The 17885-nt window shown below is 36.1% G+C and overlaps 1 protein-coding gene across 1 annotated transcript; it reads left to right on the top strand.

The window, feature by feature from the left end:
• Positions 1 to 6710: 6710 nt before the first annotated feature.
• LOC149193534 (uncharacterized) lies at positions 6711 to 9587 on the top strand. Its single transcript, XM_089406724.1, has one exon. It carries the CDS (start codon positions 6741 to 6743, stop codon positions 9585 to 9587), a length of 2847 nt encoding a protein of 948 aa, XP_089262850.1. The 5' UTR covers positions 6711 to 6740.
• Positions 9588 to 17885: the final 8298 nt, after the last annotated feature.

Below are 17885 nucleotides of genomic sequence, written 5' to 3'. Positions count from 1 at the left end.
AGTAATCCAAGGATATATGAAACTTGATATATTTTCCGCATGTCAATCCTTTGCTTGTGGGCAAGAGCCTTTGACTTCCATCCAAACCTTTTTTTAAGGGACAACTGATAAATAGATGGGGGGTAGATTATGCTTCTAATTGGCAGAGCATACATATACTGGGGCCTTGAAAGGAGTGTCCTTGTAGTGTGTCCCGAGTTGGAACATTTCCTTTTAGCACGATCCACACGAAAATTATTAATTTATGGGAGCAACTAAGTTTCCAAAGAATTTCCCCCCACCATGGAGGATATACCATTTCTAGAATTTGGGATAAATAACCAATTTTTGGTGCATGTCTCCCATGGAGGCTTATGGTCCATATAAGTTTATCTTCATTATTTGAAAGGAAAATATTGGAGAATTTGAGGGCCCTAACGTAATATTCCCAAGAAACCACATCCTTCCCTTCTACCTGAAGATCAACAATAGACAACCAAGAAAGTCCTATTGAAGCTTGCTTTAAAGTGAATTCCACCCCCCCCCTAGAACATGTATTAGAGGATCAAGAAGATGATACCAATGAATATTTCCTATCCATGAATCCTTCCCGATAATTATGTTTTATCCATTTCTAACTTTCTGTTAGATCCCTATACTACTAGTCTAACCCGTTATTGTTATTAGTACAACCCCCTTATTATATTGTTGTGCCCATGTAGTCCCCATATTGTTATTAGTGTGCCCCATAGAAGCCCACTATTGTTATTATTGTGCCCTTACACTATTATTGTTATGTCGGCTTTGATTATATTATGACCCCTTAGACTCCTATATATAGAAAGGAGGTATTGTCATTTGTATCATCCAAGAATTGATCATTTATGTAATATAAAGGAGGTTTCCCCCTCGAAGAGGCTGAATTCTAAGGCATTGATCTATCTTTTCTATCTTTTTGTGAGTTGGTTTCATAACATTTGGTATCAGAGCTTTGGATTCTAGGGTTTTGCTACTCCAAATAGCTCATCGTGGAATTTTCGCTATAACGTTTTTGCTAAGAAGTTTTAAAAGCTGAAAAAAAACCCATTTGAGAAGGAATCAGTCTGAACCTCGGGTCTGAATTTCAAATCTTTTTTCGCTACATTTTTGGAGATATCATCTGAGGAAGTTAGGGCTTTTGCAAACTCCCAAATTACATTCTACACAGGTGACCTTGGAAAAATCGTCATAAATTTTTTTCTGAGTAACAAAGTGAAATTTCATAAGAAGTTACAGAAAGAGGACGAACTTTAATTTTCTAAGTATATTTTTCAGATCCGAAAGCCAAAACAGTGACATGTGGCATGTCATACAAGTTCGCTCTACTGAAACATTATATAATCAGGTCATATTAGGAGGTTGGGCATAACTCTTTCTTGGAGAATCAAATTCTAATCAAATTTGCAGGGTTAGGAAGAGGACTTAGAGGGCTACTGCAGAAGACAATTTCAGAACTTGGAGATCTGAAACTACAGAGTTATAGTCGTTTCAAGATCGAGCTCCTAAAATCAAGAAAAGGCGATATGGGGAAGTTTGATGGAAAGGATCCAGTAAATTGGATACTACAGATGGAGCAATATTTTGATCTACATGAAGTGAAACTGTTACAAAAGGTACGCATTGCATCTTCATATTTAGAACCAGATCAATTTTTATGGTATAAAGGGCTTTGTTCTCGTAAACCACTTGTTACGTGGTCAATTTTCACGGAGGAAAAGATAGCACAGTATGAGGATACAAAGAGAAACACCTTCTTTAGCCAATTGATAAATATTAAACAAAGGGGTTCAATGGAAGAGCACATTGAGGACTTTCAAAAATTGAATATAAGGGTAAATGATATTCCAAAGAAGCAAAGGATTGATGTCTTCATATGGAATTTAAAGGATAACATTCAACATGAGGTTCATCTTTGGGAACCAGATTCATTGGAGAAGGCATTCAGGTGGGCAAGAAAAAGTGAAAGCGAAATTATGGAAACAAGGAATCCCACCACTTACGACTATAATTATGGAAGTGTTTTTTCTCCTAGCCTTCCACAACCTACAAGGTTTACACAACAACAATTGGAAGGAAAAAGAGAAAAAGGGCTTTGTTAAAATTATGATAGCAAATACACTAAAGGTCATAAGTGTGCTAAGAAGAAATTATTTTACATAGATTATGAAGAGGAAGAAAATGATCAAGAAACATCGAAATAAGAGGATATACACCATGAACTAACCCTAAAGAAAGAAGAAATGAATCCAACCATTTCTTGTAAAGCATTGGCAAGAATTACCACTCCTCAAACTCGCAAGATATAAGGACATATCAAGAAGGAAAAAGTTCAAGAAGTGAAATATCACATCGAGAACAAAGAAATGAATTCGAAAATATCTTGTAATGTATTGGACGGAATTACCACTCCTAAAAATATCAATATAGAAGGACATATCAAGAAGAAAAATGTTCAAGAAGTGAAAGATCACATCAAGCATCAAGAAACAAATCCAACCATATCTTGTAATGCATTGGAAGAAATTGTGACCCCTCAAACTCTCAAGATAGAAGGAAATATGAAGAAGAAAAATATTCAAGTAGTGAAATATCACATCGAGCATCAACAACAAGTTCTCCAACATTTAAAGGATAATGCCACCTTGGTGCAGAATCGAATGAAACAACAGGCAGATCAACATCGCAGTGAAAGAAGTTTTGATGTGGGTGATTGGGTATTTTTACGGCTATATCTCAAGCAAGCTAATTATGAAAAGGAAATGTTGGCAATAATACATGCACTTAAGAAATGGCGACCTTACCTAATGGGAAGACACTTCAAGGTAAAAATGGATCATGATATTCTTAAATACTTTTAGAACAAAGATTATCTTTAGAAGAACAGAAAATGGGTCATAAATATGTTGGGTTATGACTTTGAAATCATATACAAAAAAGGGAAGCAAAATGTTGTTGTAGATGCACTCTCAAGAAAGGATGAGGATGTGGAAGCATTGTTTTGTGTTATTTCTATTATCCAACCAGATTGGATAAATGAAGTAAGGGATGAATGGAAGAAGGACGAAGAAGTGTGTCCATTCATTCAGAAGTTGCAGAAGATACCAGTTCAAACAATATTGCCAGAACTTGACGAGGAAGGAAAAATCATATTGGAGCCTGGAGCAGTCATAGAAACAAGAACCCGACAGCTACGAAATCGATCAATTTCAGAGTATCTCATTAAGTGGAAGAAATTACCCACTGAATATTCCACATGGGAGGACAAAAATTTTATACAGAAGCATCAAGAACTACTCAAGCATTAAGGACAACACTTTTTGAAGGAGAGGGGCATGTTAGGTCCCTATACTACTAGTGTAACCCGTTATTGTTATTAGTACAATCCCCTTATTATATTGTTGTGCCCATGTAGTCCCCATATTGTCATTATTGTGCCCCATATAAGCCCACTATTGTTATTATTGTGCCCTTACATTATTATTGTTATGTCGACTTTGATTATATTATGACCCTTTAGACTCCTCTATATAGAAAGGAGGTATTGTCATTTGTATCATCCAAGAATTGATCATTTCTGTAATGTAAAGGAGGTTTACCCCTCAAAGAGGCTGAATTCTAAGGCGTTGATCTATCTTTTCTATCTTTTTGTGAGTTGATTTCATAACACTTTCCAACAGAGATGGTTTACGCTTATGACAAATACCTTGGGTATTGCCTTCTAGGCTGTGGAGGCATTCTAAGATTTTATGGGACCACGAATGCAATCCATTATGGATAAGGGCTGAACATATTTTTGAGCCAATGTATTCACCCACAAGCCATTTCCCTGAGAGAGACAACAAACCCCTTTGGCTACCAGAGATTGGACGAATTTAGAAAGCTATTTTATTCCCCAACCACCAAAAGATTTATGATGGGAGATGGAGTTCCAGGTTGTGAGTGCAAAGGTAAACTTTTCCTACATTCTATACCAAAAGAATCTAGTAGAAAATTGTTATATCTTTCTTCATATCCCCTCATCTGTGCATGCTAGGGAGGCCCAAAAAGCAGGAATTGCTTCAATGACAAATTTGGAAAGAACTAGACGACCAACCTGAGATAGCCAACAATTACTCCAAATTTTATTTTTATTTTCAATTTTCTCTATAGTCCATCCCTAATCAAGAACATGATCATTGCATGGTTTAAGAACGAAGCCCAGATATTTGACACATGTTCGATGTTCTTTATGGGAACAGAGTGAATATTTTAAATTGAAGACATATCATTTTTTGGGATTTCCCAGTAATATAAAGAGGACTTTTATCTATTTATTTTCATGTTTGTGTCCTGGATGAGCAACTCTAGGAGGGATTGAAGGTGTTTTATATGAAAAAGATCCCCATTTCATAAGATGAGGATGTCGTCAACAAAAAGTAGATGTGTCAGAAAGCAGTTTTGAGATAAGGTGATTATTTTGAAGCTACTAGAGTGAACGACATATGGGATCATCCTTTTCAGCCCCTTCACAATAAGGAGAAAAGGAAGGGGTGAGAGGGGACATCCTTGGTGAAGACCTCACTCAACATTTAAAAAGGGGAGGCAACCCCATTGATTAGAACTACAAAGAAGGGGGAAGAGATAGAGTTTAGAACCCAAGTCACAAAGGAGAAGGAAAAACTCAAGTGAAGTAAGAGGAGGTGGATATATAGCCAATTGACCCTATTGAAAGCCTTTGAGAGGTCAACTTTGAGAACAATGGATTTTTGTCTAAAGGTATGGATGAAGTGAAGAACCTCCTGAGCCATACCAATGGCCTCATGTATATGCCTATTTGAAAGAAAACCAAATTGCTCAAAGGAGATATGGTGGGAGAGGATGAGCTTTAGGTGAAACACAATGATTTTTGTGATGATATTTTAAATTGAGTTGTAGAGGGAAATAGACCTCGATTGGTCAAAAGAAACATGGTTATCAGAATGAGGTATAAGAGCAGGGAAAGTAGAGTTGAAAGGTCCCAATGTCTAGCATGAAGAGTGAGATTACTCGATAACAAAGAGAAGATCATCACTTATGAAGTCCCAACATTTGATATAAAACTCAATAGGAAGTTTGTTTGGACCAAGACTTTTGTCCTTTTGGAAGCTATAGAGCACATTTGGTTTTATTATTACACTACCTATTTTTTATGTTTTATTTTTATTTTGTTTTATAATTATTTATATTAATATTGATAATACATAACTTCTTAGTTCTATTCATTTTTGAGATCTATTTTGATTTCCACTATGAATCATTAAATATAAATATTTCCTTAAAAGAATTTAATCAACCTATCAATAAAATTCAAATTCAAATGAATTGGTTTTCAATTTCTTCACCTTCATTTCTTATTTCATTTTTCCCATACAAGCCAACTTCTAAATAGAATTAGTAAATTTGCACAACTTTCTTAACCAATATCTCATTCAATACAACGTGCTTGCTAGATTTCATATAGATTAAGTTTCAACAAATTTTTTACCAATATCTCATTCAATACAATGTGCTTGCTAAATTTCATATAGAATAAGTTTCAACAACTTTTTTTACCAATATCTCATTCAATACAACGTGTTTGCTAAATTTTATATAGAATAAGTTTCAACACCTTTCTTTGATAATATGTCTCAAAAAATTAACCCACCAACTAAATTCAAACTAAAAACAATTAGTTGCTATAACTTGTTCACTTTTGTGTCCTAGTCAATATGAGTGCCAACCAATTTCTACATAAAATCATGAGTTTGCACAACTTTGTTCACAAATATGTCTAATTTAATATGACTTCCCCACTAAATATGATGTAACAAATAAGTTTCCACATTTTTCTTCAATAATACCATGTGACCGATGCACCAAATTCAATTTAAGACAACATTTCACCTTTATGTCCCAATCAATATTAATACCAACAAATTTTCAAATAAAAATCATGAATTTTCACTACTTTCTTCGCACATACATCTCATTCCATTTACCTTCCCATTAAATGTCATATGAAATAAATGAGTATCCACACTTTTCTTTGATAACTTCTCCACCTTTATTTCCTAAATAATTAGGGGCATCAGCCATTTTTTTTGAAAAAGATAATAAATCTATACCATTTTCCTTTGAAATATGTCACATTCCATATACTTTCCAATTAACTTGCATATAAGAAAATAAATTCCCACAATTTTCTTTCGATAATCTATTAACAACATAAACAATTAGTACGACAGCATATTTTCATCTCTATGATCATGGTGTGGAAATTTCCTGGAGTGCTTACGACGGTTATTTTCATCTCTATGCTCATGGTGTGGAAATTTCCTGGAGTGCTTATGACGGCATATTTTCATCTCTATTTTCTAATGGTGCGGAAATTTCTTTGAAGAGCCGTAACGCCGCCGAGGATTTGGTGGATGACAATTGTTAGCTGCGAAACGTGTCGTGCAGCAGTTACAACGAGGAAAGTTCGGTTTCGTATGTTCGACGGCATTTAACAAACAAAGAAAGAGTGTTTGCGCTTTAGCTTTCCGTCCCTTTCCGCAAGTTGCGTTACACCTGGGACCAGTCCATATTTTGCATTTAGATTTTTCAACTCATCTGACACCTTCAATGGCTCGATATGAGAACTCCAATATTTATATGTGTGATTGCACGCAAGGGAACTCACAGGCAACCCATTCAAGTCGTTAGGATTGGGAAAGAGAGAAATGGAGAAAGGTATTATGGCGATGACGATGCTTATGTGCTTTGTGAGCCTCGCATTAACTACTGTCCCTGCAGCGACTCTTACTTATTCCTCACATATTCACAGGCAACATGGTTTATTCCATGATCAGCCGTATATGGGTGGAAGTGCTTCTTTTCGGCCCCATGATTTTGTTTTAAAGGAAGACGAACGCAATCTGGAGCAGGGTGAATTCAGATCTTCATCCATGGATACTGGCGATCAAAGGGACGTAGAGGCCCTTTTGTCTTTCAGAAAGGCACTCACATCGGATCCGGATGCATCGCTGCTCAACTGGACGGCAGAAAACTCCCATAACGTGTGCTCCTGGAATGGCATTTTCTGCAGAAAGCGCACAAAGCGAGTGACTGCCATAATACTGCCTGGATTAAGATTGCAAGGTAGCATTTCACCATCTCTTTCCAGTCTCTCGTTATTAAGAGTTTTGAATCTTTCCCAGAATAATTTGACAGGAATAATTCCACCGGAGTTGGGGCAGCTAAAGGCGCTGGGATTGCTGGACCTCAGCTTTAATTTGCTCCACGGTTCTATTCCAAAGGCATTGTGTAATTGTACACGACTTCAATGGATCCGACTCTCAGTAAACAGCTTGACAGGGACTATACCAACAGAATTCGGTCGCCTAGTCAAGTTGGAACATGTTCGCTTGGCCAACAATAATCTGACTGGAATTATTCCAACTTCTGTTGGCAACTGCACTGCTCTCCGAGGGTTGTCCCTTCAATACAACAATCTCACTGGTCCAATCCCTCCGGTATTCGGTTTGATGAAAAGTCTATCATATCTTTACTTGGATGGCAACTTCCTCACCGGTCACATCCCTCCCCCTTTGAGCAACTGCACCTCCCTCCAAGAGTTGTCCATCGGATTCAACAATCTCACTGGTCCAATCCCCCCGGTATTCGGTTTGATGAAAAGCCTATCTAATCTTTACTTGGAAGTCAACAACTTCACTGGACACATCCCTGCTTCTTTGAGCAACTGCTCGTCTCTCCAATATTTGTATTTAGGATTCAACAATCTCACTGGTCCAATTCCTTCTGCTTTGGGTTTAATGAAAAACCTAGTATATCTTTACTTGGATGTCAATTCACTCACTGGTCCTATCCCTCCCATTTTGAGAAACTGCACCTCTCTCCAAATATTGTCTATTGGTTATAACAATTTTATTGGGCCAATCCCTGCAGTTTTAGGTCTCATGAGAAATTTATCTTATTTGACCCTGGAAAGCAACTCACTTAATGGTGAAATTCCTGAATCCATTGGTAATTTGACTCAGATTACTTACCTTAATCTTGGTATGAATAGCTTGACTGGTGGTATACCTAAAGCCATTACACAATTGAGTGAGTTGACCTTCCTTAATCTTGGCACAAATTGGTTGAATGGAAGAATACCGGAAGGAATTTCCGCTTTGAAGAAGCTTGAACAGCTTTATCTAGATACCAACAATTTTACAAATGCAATTCCAAATAGTATAGGAAAGCTTCAATCTCTTACAAGATTCTACTTGCATTTAAATCAAATTTCTGGTAGCATTCCAGAAAGTATTTGTGCTTTGGTTTCACTTCAACAATTATCTATATCTGATAACAATCTTGATGGACCAATCCCTCATCACATTGGTCAATGTGCAGGACTAGAAGTGTTAGACTTATCCAAAAACAAGTTGAATGGAAAGATTCCTATATCTATAGGCAATTGCAAATCTTTGAAGAATTTGTTGTTGCAAAGCAATTTCTTGTCAGGGACAATACCACCAACTTTAAGTAAATGCACCATGTTACAGAGGTTGAAGGTGTCTGAGAACAAATTGAGTGGAAATCTAGACATAGGATTTCCTGTTTCTTTGGAGGTTCTCTCAGTTTATTCTAATAACTTCTTTCAAACTCTCCCTAATTCTTTGGCTCAATGCACCCGACTTCAACTACTAGATTTAAGTAGAAATGAATTCACAGGTCAACTACCTGGGTACCTTGGATCCTTTCATGAGTTGAGAGTTTTAAGTGTCAGTTATAATAAACTTCATGGGGATATTCCTTCAAACATCACAAGTCTGACCCAATTGCAAGTGTTGGATTTATCCAACAACAGAATTAGTGGAAGGATACCATCCAATCTTCAAAGACTCCAAGGATTCAAAATTGTCGGGTCTTCCAAACTCAGTGGTAATACACTCTATGAGGATCTAGATATCGTCATCAAGGGATTTGAGTACACTCTAACATATGTGTTGTCCACAAACACAATATTGGACTTGTCCAACAATAATCTTGTGGGAGAAATACCTCCAAGCATAGGAAATCTCAGTAGCCTACGGTTGTTAAATTTATCAAGGAATCGGCTAGAAGGGAAAATACCTGCATCTCTTGGTGAAATATCTACTTTGGAACAATTGGACCTGGTCAATAATGATTTGAGTGGCAAGATCCCTCAAGAGCTCTCTAATTTAACTAAGCTTGCATCATTGGATATTTCATCCAACAAACTTTGTGGGAGGATCCCAGAAGGAACACAATTTGACACTTTCAATTCTACTTCATTTCAAAGTAACAAGTGTTTATGTGGTTTTCCTTTACCGACATGCCAGGAAAAAGAAAAACAACCTCAAAAAAGCACAATGAAAGGTGTTAGTGAGACATGGTTCAGTCGTGTCAATAAACATGTATCATTGATTGCAGTGGGGTTGGGCACAGGGATTGGATTTGGGGTGCTTGTAAGCATAATAATGTTATGTAAAAAAACTAGAGATTGGATCATACCTCCAAAAATACAACCATTTTATGGAGTGTATAGATTCCCAAAATAATATGTAAATGATTCACTATGTGACAAAAATATATGTCATATATTTGATAATAAAAATATATGTCATATATTTGATAATAAATAAAATAATTATTCATATTACTGCACCATATTTCTAGTAAAATAAATAAATAAATAATATTTCATCATTACTTTTATATATTTAACACGTTGCATACCAATTTTATAGCTGTTTATAATTGTAATTCATTACATTCGTAACCGTTTGTAATGGACCTTTTTGTAATCACGTAAATATTCACGAAACTAAATCCGTTGATGAGTCAAATTAGTTAAACACGTAAGTTAAATAAAAAGTTGCCCTGTTGTAAAGAATATAGCTGGCTCTTATAAACTAATATTTTACAAAGATTGTGATATTTATTTTCAACTTTACTGCTGTCTTGTGTTTTTGTTATATAAATATGTTTTGTTTAGTGTAGTTTAGAATAGTATTTTTAAAATATAAAATATTACGGATGATTTAGACTTTAATAATGCGGAATATTTTTTGGTCATTTATATTAAAAATATAAAAAAAAAAAAAAAATCAAATTTAGTTTATTTAAAAATAGAGCATGTGGAATATTATTTTTGAAAAAAATTATGAAATATTTAGATTTAATAACGTGTATATATTTCTAGTATAATAGTATGAATGAAATTATAAGTTTTCAAGTCTGAATTCTTATTTTGATATTAAAAATTAACTTATTTTTTTTATGGAAAAATATATTTTTATATTAATATAAAAATACATATGTCAGGGATCTTGTTTATAGTTTGTTTTTCCAGCCTACAACGCTTCTAAAAAAATAGTGATAATTGTGTCATTTCCGCTAACTATCTTCTAATTTGTGATAATTGTGTCATTTCCGCTAATTATCTTCTAATTTTAGGTACTTTGTTCTGTAGTTCACTGTCAATCCTACTTAGTATATATTCATCTTCTTACACTATTTTGCGTTACACCTGAGACCAGGCCATATTTTGCATTTAAATTTTTCAACTGATTGGGCACCTCTAGTGACTCGATATGAGAACTGCAATATTTATATGTGTGTTTGCACAAAAGGGATCTCACAGGCAACCCATTGAAACCGTTAGGATTGGGAAAGAGAAATGGAGAAAGGTACTATGACGATGACGATGCTTATGTGATTTGTGAGCCTTGCATTAACTACTGTCTCTGCAGCCACTGTTACTTATTCCTCACAGATTCACAGGCAACATGGTTTATTCCATGATCAGCTGTAAATGGGTGGAAGTGCTTCTTTTCGGCCCCATGATTTTGTTTTAAAGGAAGACGGAGGTAATCTGGAGCAGGGTGAATTCAGATCTTCATCCATGGATATTGGCGATCAAAGGGACGTAGACGCCCTTTTTCTTTTAGAAAGGCACTCACATCGGATCCGGATTCATCGCTGCTCAACTGACGGCAGAAAACTCCCATAACGTGTGCTCCTGGAATGGCAATTTCTGTAGAAGGCGAACAAAACGAGTGACTGCCATAACAATAGCTGGATTAAGATTGCAAGGTAGCATTTCACCATCTCTTTCTACTCTCTCGTTGTTAAGAGTTTTGAATCTTTCCCAGAATAATTTAACAGGAATAATTCCACCAGAGTTTGGGCGGTTAAAGGCGCTGCGATTGCTGGACATCATCTTTAATCTGCTCCACGGTTCTATTCCAAAGACACGGCTTCAATGGATCTGACTCTCAGTAAACAGCTTGACTCCCTATACCAATAGAATTCGGTCGTCTAGTCAAGTTGGAACATATTCGCTTGACCAACAATGGTCTAAGTGGAAATATTCATCTAATATTCCAACTTCTCCGATCAACTGCACTTCTCTCCAAGAGTTAGTTGTCTGTCGGATTCAACAATCTCACTGGTCCAATCCCTCCTGTATTTGGTTTCATGAAAAGCCTATCTACTCTTTACTTGGAAGTCAACAACCTCACTAGACATATACCTGCTTCTTTGAGCAACTGTTCCTCTCTGCAACATTTGTATATAGGATTCAACAATTTCACTGGTCCAATTCCTTCTGCTTTGGGTTTAATGAAAAACCTATCCTATCTTTATTTGATGTCAATTCACTCACTGGTCCGGTCCCTCCCATTTTGAGCAAATGCACCTCTATCTAAATATTGCCCATTAGTTATAACAATTTTATTGAGCCAATCCCTGCAGTTTAAGTCTGATAAGAAATTTATCTTATTTTTCCCTTGAAAAAGCAACTCATTTAATGGTTAAATTCCTGAATCTATTGGTAATTTGAGTCAGGTTACTTATCTCAATCTAGGTATCAATAGCTTGATTGGTGGTATTACTAAAGCCATTACACAATTGAGTGAGTTGAATTTCTTTAATCTTGGCACAAACTGGTTGAATGGAAGAATACTGGAAGGAATTGCCACTTTGGAGAAGCTTGAATAACTTTATCTAGATACCAACAATTTTACAAATGCAATTCCAAATAGTATAGGAAAGCTTCAATCTTTTAAGAGATTCTACTTGAATTTAAATCAATTTTTTGGTAGCATTCTGGAAAGTATTAGTGTTTTGGTTTCACGTCAACAATTATATATATCCAATAACAATCTTGATAGACCAATGCCTCATCATATTGGTCAATGTGTACGACTAGAAGTGTTAGACTTATCCAAAAACAAATTAAATGGAAAAATTCTTACATCTCTTTCCGATTAATCACATCATTAAGATTGGGGTGACGTTCAAACCAACTAATATAATTCATCTTCTTTAACTAATATAATTCATCATCAATTTAATTAAATAAGTAACACTTGGAATTACCTCCAATACTTTTCCTCTAATATAATATCCCTCTCATTTCTCTAAAACAAAAACTACATACTAACATAACCACTAACAATCTATAGCAATAATTAATTTTTTTCTGTTTGCGATATTTTTGATTTGGTGTTTGTTATATTTTTGTGGGTTCGATTGAACGTTGGAAGTAAAGTAATGTTTTTATGTCATATGTAATCGTTATTGTGAGTGTACTGATTCCTATGTTGTGAGTTGGAATCATGACCCAGAAATATCAATCAATCTGTGTATTATATCTTCTATATTTGTAAATCTTATGATCAATAAAACATTGAAAAATTATTTGTGTCGTGTAAAATTGCACTTTAGATTTTAATTTCTAATTCTGAAAGCTTTTAGTTTTCTTTTTGTTATCTTATCTGTTTTTGATAACCTTTCTATGTGGAATTCTTGTAACCCGCTCAATTCAGTAACTGAATTGTAACCCGCTCAATTCAGTAACTGACCAATTCAGTTAATTTTGAAATTTGCTCTCTACAGTAACAGGTTAATCGAGTTATAACTGTAAAATTTGTAACATCTTTTGTTTTAATAATAGAAAGACGTTGTTTTTTCTGTTGAATTAAGTTCCAATGTGTAGTACAAGTGAATTTAAATTTCAAGATATAATACAAACCATACCGAATCTCTTCATCCTCTTCATTGAAGAATCTTGAGCATATTAATTGATGATTAACAAAATAGAGTGGTGATTACCGTAGACATTGCTTCGTCTCTTTGGAATTCACCTACATGATCTTCTTCGATCCCTTTTATCCGAAAATATTTTCACAATTGCTCTGCCACATTACCAGTACGTCTTATAATTAATAGATAAATTATTTTCACAATTGCTCTGCCACATTACCGGTACGTCTTATAATTAATACAGAGTTTCCACAATTAATACAGTTTCCAGTAGCAAGGTTAATGATGTTTAGAACATCAACAGAATTTCCAAAAATCACCTGGGAAAACCAATATGGACCTGGACGTACCTGTAATTGCATAGAAATGGATCGATTCATTAATGTGTGGATTAATCCTAGGAGCAAAGGCACACAAACCTGGCGACAGAACCTTGACCAACGCACCCGAGTGAACATTTGCGATTATTATTTTTCCACCCTGTAATCAAGGTCTAAAGTAAGTCATTGTGGCGGATAATAGATTTCAAATATGTTCTAAAATGGCATTCTGCCACAGTTATGTACATTTTGTATATTCAGTGTGAAAATTATTTTTCATTTATCTATATGTTAATGTTTGTGAGGATAAAGATTGTTTTTTCATCTGGTTGATGTATTCAATTATTTTTCTGTGAAGCCTCACAATAAACACTTTCACTTTCTCCACAAACCCTTAGCTAAATAGATCATCCTAAGAGCTAGCTACAATGTCTGCATAACTTTCCATGTTGTCTTTGAAGGCCTCACATTCTAAAATGAAGTGCTTTTATGTTTCCACTTTTGCGGAAAAACAAAAAATACATACTCTTTCCTCCCACACTTCTTTTGGCAGATTACCCTACGAGCTAGCTACAAAAATATCTGCAAACTTTCCCTGTTGTCTTTGAAGGCCTCACATTCTAAAATGAAGTGCTTTTATGTTTCCACTCTTCCCGAAAAACAAAAAACCATACTCTTTCCTCCCACACTTCTTTTATCAGAGTATCCTAAGAGCTACCTACGAGAATATTTGCATAACTTTCCCTGTTGTCTTTGAAGGCCTCACATTCTAAAATGAAGTGCTTTTATGTTTCCACTTTTCCGAAAAAACAAAAAATACATACTCTTTCCTCCCACACTTCTTTGGCCATTTTCCAGCACCCAGTTTCACAACATTGTTAATGACAATTAGTCATTAAGTGAGGAATAAGAATTTTGGCTTTCCAAAAAATATCGGTCTCTATGTATGCTTTTTGTTGATGATTATGAGAGGGATTAAACACTTTTATATAGTATTTTTTTTTTCTCCCTAGGTCCTTATCCCAAATACGCTTGTGGAACTTATCAATAACAAAAACTTTTCTCTTTACTGTTTATGGGACACATGTTCAAACAAATACCCCATTTTACTAAACCATTTGTTATTTTGATGCATCCAAGTCTTCTTTCTTTGGCACAATATGTCATTAAAGACAACCTTAGGCCATCTGCCCTCTTCCATTTGTTCAATTTTTTAAAAATACCTTATGACTCGCACCATAGCAATTGCTTCAATAAGAACGATCCATGTTTCACTTAACAAGATAACATAAAGCATTGCACTTTTAATTTTGAATTTGTTTGCACTCTTAATTTTGAATTTGTTTGTAATTAAACACTTCTAATTTTTCTCAATTTTCTTGATCAACATACGATAATCAATCATCAAAATGCAAAACAACAAATACTAAACCAAAAATTACACAGTATAAAGTGAAAATATACCCAATTAAACACGAAATCAAAAAAATATTTAAACAAAAAAAGTTCAAAAAAAATTCACATCAAAATTTATACCGTAATTAAGAAATGTTAAAAAAAAAATTCAAAAGAAATTCACATCAAAATTTTATAAAATAATAATTAGATAACATTTCTTAAGTAGATAACAAAGAAATTATACGTAAATTATAGTAATTAAAGAAAATCTGGAATATGTGTAAACAAAAGGAAAATCTCAAAATTCTTATACTCTTTTCACCATGAAGAAATCTCCATTAAAATATTAATATACATTCCACATACCATGGGATTTTGATATACATTCAGTATTACATTGGGTATACATTGTGATTGTAATACTAATCTATGGAACACACTGAGAATTAAAGGTCAAACTGAGAATTAAAGGTCAATTTGTGTAGCACAACTTAATTTGAATTTAAAGATATAATACAAACCAATCTAGATACCTTCATTACATAATTTTTTAACATATTAATTAATGATCAACATATTAATAGAACTGGGAAGACTTTCTAATGAGAGCTTGATCATTTCATTTACAAATATGAAAATTTATACATCTTGGTTGTTGTAGAAATTATATCAACTATCATTATTTCTTTAACTAACCTATTGACTACATTCGCCATCACATGAACAAGCATAGAAGTAACATGAACAGGTAGTCGGGATTATTCTAACAAACCTCCCCTTAATCACAACGACCTAAATTTTAAAGTGCCTGCTGGTCTTAGTCTCAGCTAGGCCTTACAATAGTACAAAAAAAAAATTGATAAGGGGGCTTTCATATTTTGCTATTTATTTCACACAACACAACTCTCTTCAGTGGACACGGTGTTGCAGACACTCCTATCTGCAAACAATTCCACTGGATACTCTTTGCGATCTACGCCACACAGGTGTCACAGTTGACACAATCTTCATCAGCAGACACTCCTACTCCACTGAATCACTCTCTGTGCCATACAATCATCACAGGCAACACAACCCTCTTCAGTGGACACCACTGGAAACAACGCTTTCCAACATCGTCAACAATAGGGCAGACTCCACTTGCCCTTCACAACCGCTGAGCCCTCCTCTGGCTCTTCACACCACAGATCCCACAGCTCTGCACACCATCAAGCTTAAACACTCATAGGCTCACCCTTATGCCCTCTTCCGTAGAACACTAGATCGCACACAACTCCACAGGGCGACCTCTCAACAGCTCACCTGAGCTCTGTCTCGAAAGCAAAACCAACAGGATGACAATCTCCACATGTCAGTTGATCTGCACAAGCTCTTCGTTGTACAACTTCTTTTAACATGGTGGACAATATTCAAGCCTCTGCATTAGGCAGCCATGAACTGTAACCCTAGGTATAGAATCAAACGCTCACTGCCAACTCCCTCATGCTGCTCTATGCACAACAGGACAGCAACACAACTCTTCACTTTGCTTCAAGCTGGCTCGGGTTTACACCTCCTCCTGTCAGGCAAGACTCCAACATCGATCTTCTCCTGTAGTGTTCTTCACTTGACAGCACATCGGTCTACAATGGCTTCTTCAATTGACATCACCATAATAACCTCCACGCAGCGCTCGACTTCTAATAGGTTCAATCTTCTGACTCGGCGTCCTCCAAGTGTGGGTTAGGATAGCTCCTCCACGCGACACCTGGTTTAACCATCGCTCCAAAGATTACTCGAACATTGCTCCTTGGCTCCTCCACGCCCACTTCATGCTCAGATAAACAACGATCTCTACACAACGATCAACATCTCTTCCCTGCGCATCCAACTGTCACATCTTCGACGTAGTTCATTGTAGTTTCCAAACAACAAAATGATTTTTAGACTATACAGTCCCACAGCGAAGGGGGGATCGACATGCAGACTTAAGAAATATGAATCATTTCCCAAGTCCATCATACGCAGCTGTGACGTCCACGATGGCCAGGAAAGATCCATCTCAAAGTAGTCCCTTCCCAAGCAATGCAACTCTCTTTTCTCGTCATAAACTGTAAAGGAAAACCTGTGAACAATTCTTGCCTTAAGCTCCAATTGTCAGTCAATCCCAAGCCAGGGCCCCACAATTTTGGTCGTCGTTACAGCGTGGTAGGGTTTCGTGTCATTCTCCACCAGCCTGCGCAAAAGCGTCTCTGTCTCCTTTTCTTGATCCGAGTATCGAATCCACTCTGATATGCAGCGAACTTCTCTATGTTCCCGTCCTAATGGTCTTTAGCGGCTTCGCCTTCAACAAATTCGTAGCACACTACTCCGCAGCTTTCAACAGGTCTCCAACTATACGACAGAGGCTCTACAGTACGACTCCTCTCGGATCAGTGCACTGGACTAACACTCCTGCCATGAGAAACATATCTCTGACTCAGTTCTCACTCCATGATTTTGTGCAGGTGATTCTATTTTTCGACCAATCTCTGACTTAGCCACCGAAACACTCTTTGTCCCTTCTCTTTCGCCAGTAAATAAACAATGCTCACAATGTATTATGACGTGGATTGTGACCTGGTCGATTACAGGGTCAGCCCACGCACTCTTTGATTTTCCACTCTACGCAGAGCAATGAAACCCATGACTAGATCTCAACATAGCCTTTGCTTGCTACATCTCAAGGCGGTTCCTCCATGCCTCTTCCATGGCTCTGATACCAGTTGATAGAACTAGGAAGACTCTCCACTGAGAGCTTGATCATTTCATTCACAAACATGAAACTTTGTACATCCTGGCTATCGTAGAAACTACAACAACTGTCATTATTTCTTCAACTACACCTGTCGACTACCACCGCTTGCTGCTTACTAACACTGAATTCGTCGTCACATGAACAGGCATAGACATCACATGAACAGAGATAGACAACGTTGGCATTATTCTAAAACATATGGTGGGGAATACCGCAAAATCTTTGGAATTCACTTAGAAGAGACGATGAAATTTAGTGATCCCTTTGAACCCAAATCGACGCACACTGTTCTATTGTCGGGCGCCGACTCCCCG

Source organism: Pinus tabuliformis, chromosome 2_2 (assembly GCF_031772625.1).
Source record: "Pinus tabuliformis cultivar Carrire ecotype Pingquan chromosome 2_2, CPIR1, whole genome shotgun sequence".
NCBI classification, from domain to species: Eukaryota; Viridiplantae; Streptophyta; class Pinopsida; order Pinales; family Pinaceae; genus Pinus; species Pinus tabuliformis.
Note: the sequence above shows the minus strand (reverse complement) of the source record. Positions and strands in the feature narration are given on the sequence as shown.

Bases quoted from the DNA above. Each gene is read 5' to 3' on its own strand.
- LOC149193534 (XM_089406724.1), top strand. From the start codon at position 6,741: ATGGAGAAAGGTATTATGGCGATGACGATGCTTATGTGCTTTGTGAGC.